The sequence below is a fragment of the Peromyscus leucopus genome, chromosome 15, assembly GCF_004664715.2.
Source record: "Peromyscus leucopus breed LL Stock chromosome 15, UCI_PerLeu_2.1, whole genome shotgun sequence".
In the NCBI taxonomy this organism is placed as follows: Eukaryota; Metazoa; Chordata; class Mammalia; order Rodentia; family Cricetidae; genus Peromyscus; species Peromyscus leucopus.
The window spans coordinates 89,838,208-89,855,702 of NC_051076.1; the positions used below are offsets into that span (position 1 = coordinate 89,838,208).

The 17,495-nt window shown below is 43.8% G+C and overlaps 2 protein-coding genes across 2 annotated transcripts in view; one reads left to right on the forward strand and one right to left on the reverse strand.

Annotated features, from left to right (window-relative positions):
* Positions 1-731: 731 nt before the first annotated feature.
* Positions 732-17,495, reverse strand: part of Clec14a (C-type lectin domain containing 14A) — a 67,383-nt gene continuing 50,619 nt past the window's right edge. Inside the window, exons 4-5 of the mRNA XM_037211031.1 lie at positions 16,519-16,590; positions 732-1,541 (exon numbers count right to left, since the gene is read on the reverse strand). Coding sequence (XP_037066926.1) covers positions 1,505-1,541; positions 16,519-16,590 — 109 coding nt within the window. The 3' untranslated portion in view covers positions 732-1,504. The remainder of the gene's footprint in view (positions 1,542-16,518; positions 16,591-17,495) is intronic.
* Positions 9,183-13,928, forward strand: LOC114704047 (somatostatin receptor type 1). The gene is made up of 2 exons (XM_028885106.2): positions 9,183-9,687; positions 10,035-13,928. Exon 2 carries the CDS (start codon positions 10,383-10,385, stop codon positions 11,556-11,558), a length of 1,176 nt encoding a protein of 391 aa, XP_028740939.1. The 5' UTR covers positions 9,183-9,687; positions 10,035-10,382; the 3' UTR covers positions 11,559-13,928.

Sequence of the window (17,495 nt, forward strand, 5' to 3'; positions counted from 1 at the left end):
TTTCCCAAAATTTATTCAATACATATAATTATAGGATTATGTGGTACCTTTCATGTTTCAGATAAATAGAGGCGACTGTTAGATTCATTGAGAAATGCAAGAAACATGGGAGTAACTGAAATTTGCTGTTTACGTGATTTCTTGGCATAAGACCTATCTTTTGATGGTGTGAGAGATGAGAACTCGGCAGTGTGGCATGGTCGTTCTGATTGCACGCCCTGCGGTAGACAGCTAAAGTCAACCCCAAGCCCCATGTCCTCTAGCTGTTTAACTTGGACCAGTTACTTAGCCTCTCTGGGTTGCAGTTTCTCATCTACAAAATGGAAGCAGCCCATCAAAGCATCCACACAGTGTAGCTGAAAGGATTAAGGACAGGGTCTTAGAGTTTCTGTAGCTGTGATAAAACACCATGACCAAAAGCAACTTGTGGAGAAAAGGATTTATTTCATCTTTTAACTCTGAGGTCACAATCTGTCACTAAAGGAGAAGTCAGGGCAGGAACTCAAAACAAGAATCTGGAGGCAAGAATTGAAGAAGAAGCCATTGAGGAATGCTGCTTGCTGACTTGCTCTCCATGGCTTGCCAGCCTGCTTTCTTATATCATCCAGGACCTTGGGTCTAGGGGTGGCACCACCTACAGTGGGCTGGCCTCTCCCACATCCATCATTAACCAAGAAAATACCCTACAGACTTGCCTACAGGCAAGCTAATGGAGGCTTTTTGTTGTTGTTGTTGTTGTTTGTTTTTTCATTTGAGGTTCCTCTTCCCAGATAACTCTAACTTGTATCAAGTTGACAAAAGTCTAGCCAGGATAGAAGCTAAAACTGTTCACATAGACCATAGCTTCTTTTTCTCATATGCTTAACAGTATCATTTTCAGACATTTTAAAATTTCTTACTAAATTGAACTGATTTCTCATTCAACTGGTCTTTGTCTCTGTCCAGTAGGGAAGAAGGCAGAGGTTAATTCTTCATTTCTTTGTACTTTTTAAAAAATATCACATCTTCTTCACCACGATAACTGTCTTCAACTCCTGCAGAGGTGTGAGAAGAACATTGGTGGATGGGACAATTCCTCTTTGAGCCAAGCAGTCATTATCCTGTCTGCATTGGCACCCTCTGGCTTTGACATGTTCTCTCCTCAATTGTGCTATGAGTTGGGAAACATTTTGCTCTCCATCCCTTTCCCAAAGTCCCCTTCCATCAGCCTCTATACGCACTCAGCTCCTGCTGTGATTCACAAACTTCCTGCCTGTCCAAGTCACTTCCTGATGCCACCTGTCTGCCTGGAATACTGGAGTTTCATTTTCCTCTACCTAAGGTGAGGGAGGAGAACACGGCCTCTGCCTGCTCTCTGTGGGGATCAAGTCCATCACTCTAATAATGAGCTTCTTCCTTATCTTTAAATTATCTAGGTGAGAGTGAGACAGCATTTTCCAGGTCTTCTCCCATCTCAGGAGGCACCGTCATGCTCTGGGGGTGATTTTCTGAAAGTCCTCATACTTCATTGGTGGTATAAGCAATGACTTCTATCTTCCTTCCTAGGAGAAAAAAACAATGCTTTTAAACTATCTCTAACAAACAGCTTGTCTTTTAATCTTCCTTTCTACTCTTCCAAGTGAGTAAAGGTTGGAGAGAAGTGGAATAACAACTATGAAATGTAAATGTATTTTCCATAATGATCATCTTGAAGGCTTCACTGGAAACTAAGGTAGATTGTGTCTTTGTAACTTTCACACAGTTAGGTTGAACTGGTGAGCATGGTGGTTAGACAAAAACCCTTATGATGTGGGTAGACTAAACTGACTTTGGTTTGATTTTGATAAGGGTGATTAACACTAGTTACTTTTAGCTGAAGATATGGCATGTCCAAACACCCCAGAATGGAACGTAGTTCACTGTATTGAATTATAGAACTGGCTGCATAAGAAGGAGGGAAATTAAAGGATAAGTTACTTATCTGCAGTAATTGCTCAATAATTTTTAAAAATTGCTCAAGAATTAAAAATATCAAATGCCAGATTTCCTGTTATTAAATTTTTGAGCCTTAGGGGAAAATCGACATCTTAAATATTTTTGGTAGCTCAACAATAATGTTACACTGCAATCTATACTTTATAGACATTAGTTTGTGATATCTAAATGCTTTTATGATGCCCAGTATGTATCAATATTCTAAACAGGCCATATGTTTATTCTGCTTAAGTACTCTACCAAGCAGTTGCACAACTATCTCTAGTTTATGAATGAAGAAGCTGGAGCACAAAGAGATCAACCGCCTGCACAGGATGAATAGATAAGACAAGTAGCCCAGTACTGTAACACAGTGATTGCTTTCTTAAATCCCTTCATGTGATGCACATCACCACAGCTGTCTTGTGAGGTGGGAGCTACAGACTGACAAGGAGTCAGTTGGTCATCGAGCTGAGTGAACCCTTCAGTCCTTGCTTCTGTTCTGTCTACACTTTCAGCTCCGTACATTTTGTTGGTTAATCAATTTGCATCGTAATATGTTAATTTTTAGAATTAGAATAACACTTATAATTATTAGTGTTATTTTTACTGACAGTCAAAATAATTAAGGAGGAAATGAGTGAGCAAATGTTTTGTTAAATAGGGAAGAGACTTATGGCCCAGAGTTGCTTTTTTAAAACTATTTTTAAAAATATTTCATTACCTTTATCTTAAAAGGCAATACATAGTCATATCTGAACAAATAGAAAATCTCTACAGAAAGGAAAAAAAGGACTCATGATCCAACTACCTGATGGGAACTACTATGGATATCTTTGTCACTGTCCTTCCAGGCCTCTATATACCGTGGTGGGGGCTGTTTGCACCCATTGTTATGTGTCTATTACTCCTATCTGAATGAAGTGCAATATCCTGTTTTGGAATAAGAAGCATCAAGATGATCAGGAAAAGCCAAAGTGACTGATGTGGCTTCCTCTCTCCAGCTCCTCACTGGTCTGGGTAAGCATCGGTGATTAAAGTTCTTTTGTTTGTTTTTGTCTGTTTGATTCCCCTTCAAGTTATAAAATCAACTTTATAATCTGTTAAATAAAACATATATGTCAATCATATTCATTAAGACCTAGGAGGACAAAGTCCAAAGTAGCCTCTTCAGGTTACCACCTGTAACCTTTTGACTTGGATTTCCACCCTAGACTCCGCCCTTCACAGTAAGCAACACCATGTACACTAACATAGATATCTTGGCCTCATTGTCACACTCACATCTCCAATGCATCATCCTTTCCTGAACAGTTACCACTTGATTTAGGCATAGAAGTTCTGGACCTACCATGTGGCCAGCCCACTCTGGCCTTGGAAAAGAGCTTGAGTTCTCCAGGTAAGGAATCCTGGGATCATTAAGAATGCCATTTTGAATCTAGTTCAGATGGGGGCTTCCAGGTTCCTACTGGAAATTGGTAGTTGTACCTGGGAACTTCTGTTGTTCTGAGCAGATAGATCACGAGCTTCATGAACCCTCTGTAGGAGACAACGATTAAAAGGAACCAGCCACAATTTGTACCCAGAATGTTTAAAAATATATATTATTATTTCATTGTATGAGTGTTTCCTTCCTGTATGTCTGCGTACCATGTGTGTGCCTGGTGCCCATGGAGGCTAGAAGAGGGCAGATCTCCTGGAGTTCCTGATGGTTATGAGCACAATGTGAGTGCTGAGAATTAAATACTAGCCTTCTACAAGAGCAACAGATACTCTTCACTGCTAAGCTACCTCTCCAGACTCCCAGATGTGTTCTAACTTCTGATTGTAGTGAGACAAAATAAACACAGATGCAAGAGGGGCAATGGGGCATCACCTCAGTGTGCCTGGACCTACATGTCTCCGTTGCTTTCTGTTGCTGTGATAAACACTGACCAAAAACAGCTTGGGGAGGAAGGAAGTCATTTGGCTTAGAGGTTAGACTCTACAATTCAGGGAAACCAAGGCAGGAACTTGGAGCAGGAACTGAAACAGAGACTGTTGAGGGGTGCTGCTTACTGACTGTTAGGGTGACATTCAGCTCCTTTTCTCATACAGCCCAGGTCCACCTGCCTAAGGTCCAAAGTGAAGTGAGCCCTTCTACATCAATTAGCAATCAAGAAAATACCCCCACAGACATACCCACAGGTCAGTATGATGCAGGCAATTCCTTAACAGAGGGACTTTCTTTCCAGGTGTGCCAACTTGACAAAAACCACACTCTACCTGCAGGTATCTACACAGTAGCTACACATGTGCTGTACTTCCAGCTGGAGCAACCCTGACCCCAAATGTGTGTTCCTTTATCTTCACATCTTTGAGGGGCAGTCGAGCACTAACTTTTTTTTCCTTTTGGTCTAACCCTGTCAAATATGCCCACACCTACACCACTCTGCAGCACTCATATCCTTTTCCTTCTTAGATATATTACTAAACACAGCTACAATACCTGGTTTTCTACCTGTTTCCTCTTTCTTCTTCACGGGAATAAGAATTTGGTTAACCTTTTTGCCACTCAAAAAGTAACTCAAAACAGTGCCTGTCACCTAAGAGGGCATTCAATGAATTTTTTTTATTGCGTTAATGAATTAATTGCCAAGTTATATTTACAACTGCATTATTCATACATAATGGAATTTAGAAATTAATTTCCAGTTACTTCTAATAAAGAAATAAGGACAAAAATATGAACATACCCCCATGCAACTATGAAATTAAGTCTATTCTGCTCTAGTGTCTTTTTTGTACCAATAATAATATCAAAACATAAAAGTAAGTTAATATAAGAAACAAGGTCCTAGACCAAGGGCAGAAGCCATGAAAACTTGACTGATCTAGACAGTACCCAAAAGCTGTTTTCCTAACTAGTCAGGTGACTCCACTGGGCTTTCATGTGTTCTGACCTCCCTCTGGATAGGGGCAAAAGCAGACTGTCACGGGAACTGCTTCCGCCTGTCTTCCTATGCTGCATGGGAAAGGAGGGCAGAGGCACCTCAGTGCTTTAGGACACCTGAATATAACAGTAATTTGGCTGGGATAACCTGGCCCAGACTCCTGTTTTAACATATTTAAGATATGTTAAAGTGGCAGTACCAAAAGAGTACTGCCAGTTTAAGCTTCCTTCTGCAAAACTGTCTTCTCTACTACACTCAGCCCTTTGCCTGACTTTGTGTTCTTTTCTATGGCTGGTGAATCTGACTGACACCTGTGGCCTGCTCTGAAAGAGCAGCCATTTCTTAAGGAATGGGTAAGTTGCTGTAAGTATTTAAGTGCTCTGAGCAGAACCAAACATCATTTGAGGTATCAAAAGAAATAAAAATGTGGCTTTGTTACTTTGAAAGCATTTTTCTTTTGTGATTGCCACTGGGTGGGTGGGGGGGACAAATAATAGTAAAAGAAAGGTTTGAATAAAATTGTTGAAACTAATGCTACCCATCTTAAAGTCCTTAAATAACAAAAGCTTTATTACAGAAAAAAAATGTATTCTTGCTAAGAACTATTCAAAGTAATACAGGTGGCAGGTGGCCATTTCTATTCCATTATTTATCCATTAATAATAATGAATACTTTTGTATATGTGTTGAATGTGTGTGTTCTTAGAAGCATTATTCAGCAGCAGAGAATCCATAGGGAAGAATGAGCTGTTACACCGTATGTGTCTTTTCTGAAAGCACAAAAGAGACTCTACCACGCTGTTTCACAGAAGAGGCAATAGGAAAATCAGCAGGCCAGTGGGTTTGCTAAGATTGGTGATGAACTTCACCACAGGCTGCCTGGGCTGCTGTGAAGTGATTGGGCATCCCTGGGAGATGGAGTCTAAGGCTGCTGTTTAGCCAGATAGCCACTTTGTACCCTAGTAACTTTCTTATTAGACTGTCATCTCATTAACTGCTTCATGCCAGATGGTCCCCAAGTACCACATACTCTACTTTGGGCCATATTGCTGAGTGGTGCTCACCCCTTACACTCAGCTTGCTCCCATCTGCCCAGACAGGTGTTTTCAAACATGACTGAGGCTGCTGAGTACAGAGTATGTTCCAGGAAGTGCTTTTGCCCCTGAAATGCATTAGAACATAGGTTCCAACTGGAAAAACCACATTAGCAATTTTTTTTGACAGACAAAGAGTTTGAGCTTGTGATAATTACTATTTCACCAAACCAACTGAGACTCGGGACTACAATTAAAAAGAAATGATCTTCCATGTATAATGGCTTTCACACTGCATGATACTATTAAATAGCCATCATTAGCTACTAAAGCATGTACTACTCCTTTCCCAGATCCCTTTCCCTGCCAAGAAATTTAAGACCAAGAATGATCAATGAATGGTCAGCACTATAATTGTTGATACAGGACATGCAAATGGAAAATTTTCAGAATGATTTAGATGTATGAGGAATTATTAATTATGATGATATCACCCAGACATCCAAGTTCTTCTAAAGACCCATATTTACATCTTTATATCTACAATTCATGGGCTAGTACAGAAAAAGGAAGTATCTTTAAAATAAAGAACAAGGCGATTTAGGGTAGTTTCTCGAGTATTTTGCTAGCTTCTGGGAACAGAAACCTCAATAAAACAGTTTTTCTTCTCAAAAAGCTTCTACATCAGGGTATACACAAACAGATATGCACCAACAGTACAGTGTGATGGATTTAATAAACAACTGTACACCAGGTTCAAGACTGCACAGGGGAGTTTAGTTTTATAATGATGGAAGGAAGAGTCTGCTTGAGGACCTACAATTCTTATGTGGGCCTTTTCATTCTTGTCTTTTTAAGAAAAACAACAACAACAACTTTTTCCTCTCTACAGATGTTTGTAGCTTGGAAGAGGCACAGGAAAAGATGGTCACCGAAGACATGAGAGCTTGAGGATGGGCAACTTTTCAAGGCCTTAGAGATATCAGTTCAAACAGTAGACAGGGCTCTTGGGTCCCAACTACACATTGCTTAGTCTAGAAGTGCCTTTTGCTTTATCTGCTCCTGGGGCAGAGAGTCACAGACACAATGATGAGACATACATGACTGAAGAGGTTTAATAAAAGAAGCATGACCTATATCCATCTCAAATGCTTTTTAATGAAATAAAATTCACATAAAATCCATAATTTTGGCCATTAAAGTGTGTCATTCAAGGGGGTTTGGTATAGGCACACTGTTCCGAAGCCACTACCATTGTTAAATTCTAAAATACTTTCCTTGCCCCCAAAGAAACTTTATACCTGAGCCAGTTACTTCTTCCTCCAGCCCTTGACAATCATTAATCTACTTCCTGTCTCTGTAGTCTAGACTAGTTTGTATGAACTGAAACAAGTAATTATTGCCTTTTGAGACTGGTTTCTTTTATTATTAAAGTGTCTTTGAAGTTCATCAGTACAGTATCTAATCAGCACTTTATTCCATTTAAAGGAAGAGTAATATTTTACCGATTAATGTACCATATTTTTGTTCACACATACATCAGTTGGTGATATTTGGGTTGTTTCTTTTCTTTATCTTTTTTTGTTATTGCTCCAATACTTAGCTTCAATTTTGAGGGATAAAGGACAGAGGCTGAAATGCTGGTTCATAATGTTTTTGAAAGATCATTAAACTTGTTTGCAAAGATGTGCCTCCTGATTTTATTTCTACTAGCATATATGAGTGATCAAATTTTTCCATCTCTTTGTTCACATTTATTTTTTTCTTTTAAAAATTATAGCCAACCTATTGTCAAACCCCTTTATGAATAAGTAGTACATCATCAAAAACCCTCCACAACCAGAAAGAGATGTACTTGTCCAGTTTTCTTCATTTGTATGTGAAGCCATAACTTAATTGAATGGAGCTTCTTTTTCTATGATGAGTTGCAAAGTGGATTTAATGAAACTCTGATGACAAAACTGCCTTTCATAAACTCCCACCCCTGCCTCAGTCACTATGATCAAAGCCAATGCCTCTAAATGGTGACCTTTGAAAAAGCATCCCAGAAATACAGCCGGGCACTTTGGTCAGTGGCTGGCAAAGACATCGGAACTATGTCCGGGGTTGGCAAGGAAAATACTCCTCTAGGACAAATCTCAGTTTTGTTTTTTAAACCCAATGGACATCACCCTCCCCCCCATACATGTTGTTTTGTATGTTCTGTTTTAGAAACATAACTAACTTCCGAGTCACATTCAGGCAAGGTGGTTTGTTTAGGTAAAGCAATGTCTTAAACAGCCCCAATCCTCCCAAATTTTGAATTCCATTCCAACACTTTTCTCATGAATAATTCATCGTCTGTCGCACATACTCCTAGGGAGTCTGTGGTCATTGATTTTAATCTGACTGCCATCCTGGACACAACACGTGATTCTTTCCCTTCCGGCGGCACACTTAGTTTTGGAAACCGAAGCACCTATGTAAAAGTGATTGCTGGGAACAAACAACTGGACATGGAGTATAAATGTTTTACTTTTAATGCGGTGTCCAGTTTTGCATTCTAGGCTGTCTGGTAGAAACAGCTTCCATGAGTTTAATTCCAAATTTTCCACCTCTTGAAGTAGATGTGAGAGGAGTGAGGGAGAAGAAGATAACTATGGAGCAAAAATTGCAGGCAGCAAAGCTCAGAGTGAGCCTTGGACTAAGGCAGGCCAGTATTTCCGGGAGTGAAGGGGGGCGGGGAAGCTTGGCACGCTTCAGAGGGATTTTGTGGAATATAGCAGCATCCATGAAAAAGGAAGAGGAGACTGAATCTTTTGACAGGGAGAGACTGCAAGGCCAAAGAGACACTAGGTTCAGAATTCTGGGAAATATCAGGGTCCCTAAAAAAATAAAAATAAAAAATATCAACATCCTTTCCCAAGCAGAAGCCTACAGTTCCTAGAAGTCAGTGAGCTTTGGGCCTGCCCGCCGGCCTTGATATCCACGTCTTAATGGTTTTGGCACTTGGACCAGAGAGGGGTCATACCTCAAGGCCCTTGTATCTCTTAGTATTCCACCGGGGAAAGTCTAAATGCCTCGTCACTGATCCCGGGCTTGATGACAGTTCGATTATCTGCGCAGCCAGTCATGGTAGATTTAAAGCTGGCATGCCTGCCTGTTCAGGTCTTGGTGCTCTCCACCTCCATCCTCCTCCCCGCCAACTCTCCAGGGTACAAAGTACAGCAGGGACGCGCGCGCTCGCGCGGGCGCAGCAGCTACAAAGCGCAGCCTAATCTTTCCCTTGTGAACACCTACATGGATTTCCAATACCGAGTCTGGCAGGTTCCGGAGGGAGTGCCAGCCTCCTCTTGAGCTCTCTGCCCCTCGTCCTGGTTTCTGCAGTCGATGTTCCTGGGGGAGATAAAGGGGGGGGGGGGGGCTTTAGGCACTAGAAGCTTCTTAAAAGCTTCGTTAGAGATTCAGTGGTTCATTCAGTTTCCCTGAACACTCCCTGCTGTAGAGAAGAGGGCGATGGATGTGTTAAATCAGCACCCCTAACACATCTTTGTGGTCCTTCGTGTTCATAATGCCATTGGCTTAGGTCTGGTTTCCACCACTCAGTGTTTGCGTGGGCACTTGTGCAGTGGCCAGCCCCAAAGGGAGTTGGACCTCGCAAAGAACGTCAGCGCACCGCCAGACCTCACAAGCACTTTGCAAGGGCCATCTGGAGACATCGACTTTGGGATCCGAAGGCCTGAAATCTTCAGCTTCAGGTTTGAAGGACTGGCCAAGCCGGAAAGGAGGTGGGTGTTTAGGGTCCCGGAGAGCAGCTAGGGAAACGTGGGGTCCCTCCCATCACCAGAAGAGAGCAGCAACTGAGAGAAACGAAGATGAACTCCAGACATATATGTCTGGGGTTTTGCTTTAGTTTTTACTATGGGGTGGAATGGGACAGAATCTACATTCTTGGCGGGTACCTACCCTTTAGAAAGGTAGAGAAACTCCTCAGGTCCATCCTAGGAGTGCCTGAAGATGCTGTGAGAGAAATCTGAAGCAATCTTTGAGTTGAGCCTAGAGGGGACTGGAAATGGGAGGGGGAGCTGGGAGGGGGGAAATAAACCACCTATGTGCCCCCCCCCTCCTTTCGTAGCTGCTGACGCGATGGTGCTGCTTATTAATCATTCACCAGTCCAGAGCCACTCCACTTAATGGCTGTACCGCGCGCGGCGGCTCTAGCCTCTTGGCCTCTCCTCTCCACGCTCGGGAGTGCCCGGGACCGACAGAGCTGCTGCAAGAGACAGCGCGCAAGCAGCCGCTGGGCGATGCGCCCCGCCGGCCTCGGTAGGAGCCGCGCTCGCCGCAGCTGCTGCGCTCTGCCAGGCGGCGCCAGGAGGCGGTGAGCTGCGAGCTGGGAGCCTTGAGCTCGGGGAGGGCGCAGACAGCAAGGGCGCAAGGTGAGCGCCCTAGCCCGCAGCCGCACCGGCCCCTTTCAGCCGGGATGTTCCCCAATGGCACCGCCTCCTCTCCCTCCTCTTCTCCTAGCCCCAGTCCAGGCAGCTGCGGGGAAGGCGCCTGCAGCAGGGGCCCCGGGGCCGGCGCTGCGGACGGCATGGAGGAACCGGGACGAAACGCTTCCCAGAACGGGACCTTAAGCGAGGGCCAGGGTAGCGCCATTCTCATCTCTTTCATCTACTCCGTGGTATGCTTGGTGGGACTGTGTGGGAACTCCATGGTCATCTACGTGATCCTGCGTTATGCCAAAATGAAGACCGCCACCAACATCTACATTCTAAACCTGGCCATTGCTGATGAGCTGCTCATGCTCAGCGTGCCCTTTCTGGTCACTTCCACGCTGTTGCGCCACTGGCCCTTTGGCGCGCTACTTTGCCGCCTTGTGCTCAGCGTGGACGCGGTCAACATGTTCACCAGCATTTACTGTCTGACTGTGCTTAGTGTGGATCGCTATGTCGCTGTGGTGCACCCGATCAAGGCAGCGCGCTACCGTCGGCCCACAGTAGCCAAGGTGGTGAACCTGGGCGTGTGGGTGCTGTCTCTACTGGTTATCTTGCCCATCGTGGTCTTCTCACGCACAGCCGCCAACAGCGACGGCACCGTGGCCTGCAACATGCTCATGCCCGAGCCCGCCCAGCGCTGGCTGGTGGGCTTCGTCTTATACACATTTCTCATGGGCTTCCTGCTGCCTGTCGGGGCCATCTGCCTGTGCTACGTGCTCATCATTGCCAAGATGCGCATGGTGGCCCTCAAGGCCGGCTGGCAGCAGCGCAAGCGCTCGGAGCGCAAGATCACTTTAATGGTGATGATGGTGGTGATGGTGTTTGTCATCTGCTGGATGCCTTTCTACGTGGTACAGCTGGTCAATGTGTTCGCTGAGCAAGACGACGCCACCGTGAGCCAGTTGTCTGTCATCCTCGGCTACGCCAACAGCTGTGCCAACCCCATCCTCTACGGCTTCCTGTCGGACAACTTCAAGCGCTCTTTCCAGCGCATCCTGTGCCTCAGCTGGATGGACAACGCTGCGGAAGAACCAGTCGACTACTACGCCACCGCCTTGAAGAGTCGCGCTTACAGTGTGGAGGACTTCCAGCCGGAGAACCTGGAATCCGGAGGCGTTTTCCGTAATGGCACCTGCGCTTCCAGGATCAGCACGCTTTGAGGCCGGGCACTGCCGGGAGGGGGAGAGTGGCCGGAAAGGGGGAGGGGGGAGCAGTCGTGAGCGAATGATAACAGGACACCAAGCGCTGTAGTAGAGCGCCTGGTTAGCCGGACCTAGGAAAGCCATGTGACCAAGGTAAAATGGAGAGATTTTTGGGTCAATTGGGAAGGCTTTCGGGCCATCTTCTCAGCCCTTCCTTTTTCCCACACAGCGCTTGCTACTTTGAACAACTCCATTCGCCAAGCCCAGTAACTTCGATGCTCCCCCCCAGTTCTGCTAGTTCAAACCACAAACTTAATGTCGTCAACTCAGTTTGACCCTTACCCTCGCAAGTCGATATTTCTGTTTCTTTAAGCTGAGCCGCGGTTACCGCCATGTGTTTCCTTGGGGCTGAGTTCCCAGCTGGCGCTCAACCCTGATCGCTGCGCAGGTCAGCGGGCCGGACTCTGCTCAGAATAAGTATCAGACTGTCCCCAAACACTGCTCTCCCTTTGCACAGCCTTACTGTTAAGGAAGGCCAGCTTGAGGATGACCAGGCAACTTTTCAAAGAAGGCTCACCTTTCCCTGGGTCCTCCCTCCCTCCGCTCCACCCCACCTAGAGCAGAGCTAGGTGCTTAAGAAAAGATCGTGCACGCAGAACCCCAGACTCGGTATAGCTCCACCCATGTCCTCCTTTGGAGGACACAAAAGGGGGGGGGGGGGAGGCGCTGAGAGCAAGCCGAAGGACAACTTTGTAATATTCCTGGGTTGTGGATATGGGTACCATAGGAAACCCGTCCTCCCCCGCCCCCCTTCGAGCTCAGAACTTGAGCACTGGGTTCCAAAGTCCCAGTGAGGGGCGCTTCCAGCTGGTGAATGACGTAGGCACCCTGGAGGGTGCACCTGAATCGCAGGGCAGCTCCGCTTGGTTTCCTCCCTGGAATAACAAAAGATTCGGTTTCTGCTCTGGTGTAAGTTGTAGGCTCAGCTCCGGCTCCTCCTGTGACAGCTGCCATTGCCTAAGCTGGGTCGTTGCTGCAGCCTGTCTGGTCCCTGAGCGGTCCTGCCTTTCAAGCGGTGCCTAATGAGTTATGTCTTGTTTTAACATATTTATTTATTTATTTGTGGTGTTGGAAGTCGTGTGTGTCTGCTTTCTTTTTCTCTATTCGCCTAACGAGGCTGTTCTTGGGAATTCTGGGGGTTTGAGGGTGTGAAAACACTGAGCAGGAGTGGAGAAAAGCTCCCTCCTCACCCTAAGGACCCCTCAAAAGTTTCCCTCTCTTGGATTCTCTTAGCCTTTTCTCAACCCTTCCTATTTTTGCTTGTGCCCAGTGAAGTTTGAAATTTTTTATACTTTTTTATTGTAGCTTTTGTCTTATTAAAATAAATGAATGGTAATTTGGGGTTAACATCTGTTGGTGCAGAGTGAAAGACTTGATTTCCTGGTGTTCCAGGTAACACAGGGGAAGCGACACTGTCTTGATGTGTGTATGTATGTATGTATATGTGCTGCTATGTACAAATCACATGTATATACATATATAGAGAAAGCTAGATTTGTCTATCTTGACCGACTGTCTCAAGTCCATGAAGCAATTAAAAGGACAGCCACAAAGTGACAAGTGTGACTCCAGCTGGGACCTTTTCAGTTTCAGGTTCAAGTAGCACTCAAACTTGGAACTGAGAAATGTCAGTCAGAGACTTGAATCACTGCAGAAGATATTGCTTCCTTTTTCGAGGTCCCAGCAGAGGTGATTCTTACATACACCCAGTTAACATAGTCACTTCTGTTGAGGAATGGAGTGGAACAACAGTTATGTCTGCATTTACTAACTTCATCGGAAATCTGAGCAAAGACAAAAGCAAAATCAAAGCAAAAATGATTGCATTTCACTCATTCGTGTTTCCTGTATTCTTTGATTTCCTGGTCTGTACATAGGAGGCACTGAAAGCCTGTCATGACTGGTTGTTTAAGTAAGCCAGTGTGTATCAGTGGTCCTGGAATACTGAACCTGGGATTCTCAGATTCCCACTGACATGACATACAACAATTGAATGCACTATTGAAAAAGATGTTTTGTTCACATTTGCTTCGAGGATACCATGCATTTCTAAAAGCAGTAACCAAGAGTTAAACTGTCTCTTATGTTTAAACAAATGAACAAATATGCTTTTGATCATAAGCCAGAAAGTTTAGATCTTTTCCTAAGAACGGTATATATATACAATTACTCTTCTGTTAAAATAAAAATTTTTAATCATTAACAACAGTGAACTTTACAAACTGAAATCTCCATTGTTATCATCTCAGCAGGATAGAAATGTAGTGCTCTTAACCTGTCACCATTGTAATAGTAAACCGAATAAACAGATGTATTATGCTGTCACAAGTAGTTGCTTCCATTTGAACCTTACTGTTTCCAGGGGTTATTTGAACACCCAAGTCTAATTGACACACTTAGCTTTTAGGAAAATTTCAGATTAACTTTGAAAATTTTCAAGATTGTATTTATCCTTTGAATTATTTTCTTTAAAATGGGGATCCTGGTATGGTTGTTGTTGTGGTTGTGGTGGTGGTTTTGTGTGTGTGTGTGTGTGTGTGTGTGTGTGGCCTAGACAGAAAAGGGAGGTGTATAAGGAGGAGACTGAGGAGGGGGAGGAGGAGTAGGAGGGGAGGAAGAGCAAAAGAAGGAAGCAATAACGTTTGTCCAGTGAGTGTGAACAGGAAACAATGACCTGGGCTACACTCTGCTGTCACCACACTCAAGGACAATGCCCCTGGTTTTCACAGATTAAATTACAGCCTGCCCTCATTGGACCCCAGGTTTTGTTGTAAAGTAAATAATTGCTGCTTAACATCAGGGAATGATAATGGGGGAGAGGGGAAGAAGCATCTCTTAAAAGTATTGGAAAGGTGGTGTAGAAAAGAAATAATAGAAAAGCCAGGTTTGAAGGAGGACCTATTGTATGCCTTGCTCAGTCTGGGCTATTTCCCTGCTGGAGGCTTTAACAAGGCTTGGTGGGGATTTAAAAAAAAAAAAAAAAAGAAGAAGAAAGAAAGAAAAGAAAAGCAAAACAGGTTCTATGTTTTACAGCGGCTTTGTTTCCACAGCAAAATGGTTGAAAGCAGTATTCTTCGAACATTCCAGAGCAGTAATTGAGTATGATAGTAGTTCAAATGCCCTGTAACTCCAGCTTCATGTAGTTATAACATTATCACAAAACGACTAAGGATAGCGACACTTACAGATGTCGATTATTTTTCAAAGTCACAGCAAGGTAGCAAACGTGAAGTTGGGTTTACAACTTAGATTTGGAATATCGTTTTCTCGGAGCTGGGATCTTTGGGCTCAGCCACAGCATACACAATTTCTTATTTCAGTTTTAACTACTGTAAACATTGCTCCAAACTCCTTCAAACTGGTTAGCTGAGAGAAACGAGCCAATTGAGCTAATAATTTAATTTGCTATATTTTTTTTTATTGCAACCGTTTGTTTAAGTTTGTACAGTTTCACAGCTAGACCGCCCTTTCTCTCTTATTATTGCTAAACTGGCTCTAAAGTCTGCAGGGAGACTTTACACCTCCTAGTGGGGAGTGTGACTGGGTGAGCCCTTGGGAAAGCAGCCTTCTGGGCCTTTCACCTTCTGCCTGGGATCCTGTGTTACTGGGGACGATTCCTGGCTGCAGATAGGCAACATTTGTAGCTCTAGAGCCTGGGATCCTACATCTCATCATCAGGAGCGGCATCTCCTGTGAGCTGAAGCTCCCTGAGAACCCGCGGCCCTCACACTCATCACCTGTCGGGTGGATGCCTCATGTGTGCTTCAGAGTCTGTCACTCTGCCACTGTGGTCCCTGGGTCAAAGGCTATAGGAGACCTAGGGAGCTGGCACGTTATATCCCCAGGCTCACCTTGGTCTGTCCTCATCTCCCTCTGCTGATGGCTGTCCCAGATCTCTTGCATTCGTCTTTGCTTTTGTCCACCTTACTACTAAAACATTTCATGCTCTCTATATCTGGCTTGTACTTAGAGGAAAACCATAGAAGTGGAGTCCTCCATCATAGCCCTGTGTCTCGTAGAGCATGAACGTGTTAAACCAATTCCCACTCCCAACCCAATCATATTCACACTTGATTTCCAAGAAATCAGTCTCCTATCCTCAGGTGATGAACCTCCCCTCAAAGAGTGATACTGAAAAATCCTCAAGTTATGAGACTTCCCTGAAAGAGAGAGAGAGAGAGAGAGAGAGAGAGAGAGAGAGAGAGAGAGAGAGAGAGAGAGAGAGAGAAAAGACTGGTCATTTATAGAGGAAGTTAAAACATGTAGGTTTAATGTCTGACAATGATTATCTCACTTCCAAGTGACCTCTAAACTCCCAGAGTGGCATTTCCCAGGCTATCTTCTCACACATCAACCATGTAAAATTGTCATATTAAAAAGTTTCGATGCCTAATCTATTTTTATCACAACCACTGTACCCCATGTTAAACATGCAGTTTACATATGAGGAAAAAGTGGTTCTCTTAGCATAGAGATGTATCATTTTAAATATATTTCTAACAGTATTATTAGGCAAATAATAAAGACACTAATGCAATCTTCTAGGAAAAACTAGTTGGTGGTATAGTATGTTTTGTAAATCAGGCCCAGTCCCTTCTTTGTTCCAAGGTAGTGAGTGCATCAGAGGTGAGGAACTCCAACGATGCTAAAGACAGATGCTCAGAATTTGCTATTATGGTGGTGAGTGCTCACAGCACAGGACATTGCTAAGCTGGCATTCTCTTCCAGCACTGTGCACCTGGAGCTAATGACACCCCCTTCCTCATACACAGATGGGTACTTTGCTTCTCATCTGATAGATCTCCGTTTGTTGGCTTTAGAAGATGTCAACAGGTTCAACACTGTGACATGGTTTCCCTAGGGGAAAACAGGTGCAGAGATAAAGTCATGAATGATAGTTTATTATTTTATGACCTACCTGGAGACTGCATACAGTAGTAAGCACCTGAGAAAGGACTGTGTTATCGGTGGTTTCAGCTCATGATGACAGCTATAAAGAAAAATGAAGATATCTCTACGATAATGACAAGGTGGAGGAGCCCTGTGAACTGAAGCAGGTAGCTCAAACTAATATAGCAAAATCCCTGATGGCCAAACTGCTGCTAGGGTGAGGGAAGCATTGTCTAAAAGGGAGATAGGGTTTTAGGTCAAAATCTTCTGTTAAATGTTCACTTTCATAAGAAACTGAGTGATTGTCAAATACTATATAAAACTCAGTCTTATCCCAAAGCTGGAAATTTTATATCTATGTAATAGTGAAACCTCAAGATGTTACCCATATTCTTGCTGAGTAATGATAAACTTAGCACTTTAAAAATAAATCTCTTTAACCCAGATCAATCCAAATCAATTGTGAGCAGACACAGTATAAAAAAGAAATGACAAGTTGGAAGTAGTATCCACCTAGCATATTACCTCTTTAGAACTGTGATCGCATGGCTGGAACTATTATTGAGGAAGACTCGGGTCCTCCCAGCATTAGGAAATTTAAGAAAGACTGTGTGTTATAATTCCACTTAGAGACCACAGGTTGTGCAGAGGAGGAAGCTGCAGGGTAATATATAAACACTGGCCTGACTTTTACAAAAATAATGTATATTCCCAAAAACAATTTCTAATCCACTTAGTTACTTGAGGTGGGGGGCAGGCAGTCCAGGGCATGATAGGTAAACAGAATCCTATTGTAAATTAGATATCATCTGTGGCTCACAGGGCTGTTCTGGGAAAGGATGGGTAATAGTTTGAACTGCATTCTTTATGTTTCTATAATCCTTGAACAATCCACTAATCTACTGAGCTAATAGTATTAGCAGTCACAATGTGTCTATTCAATGTCAATAATAAAATCAAACATTTCTCTTTACGTCTAACGAGCCACTGTTACTACTGAGCCAG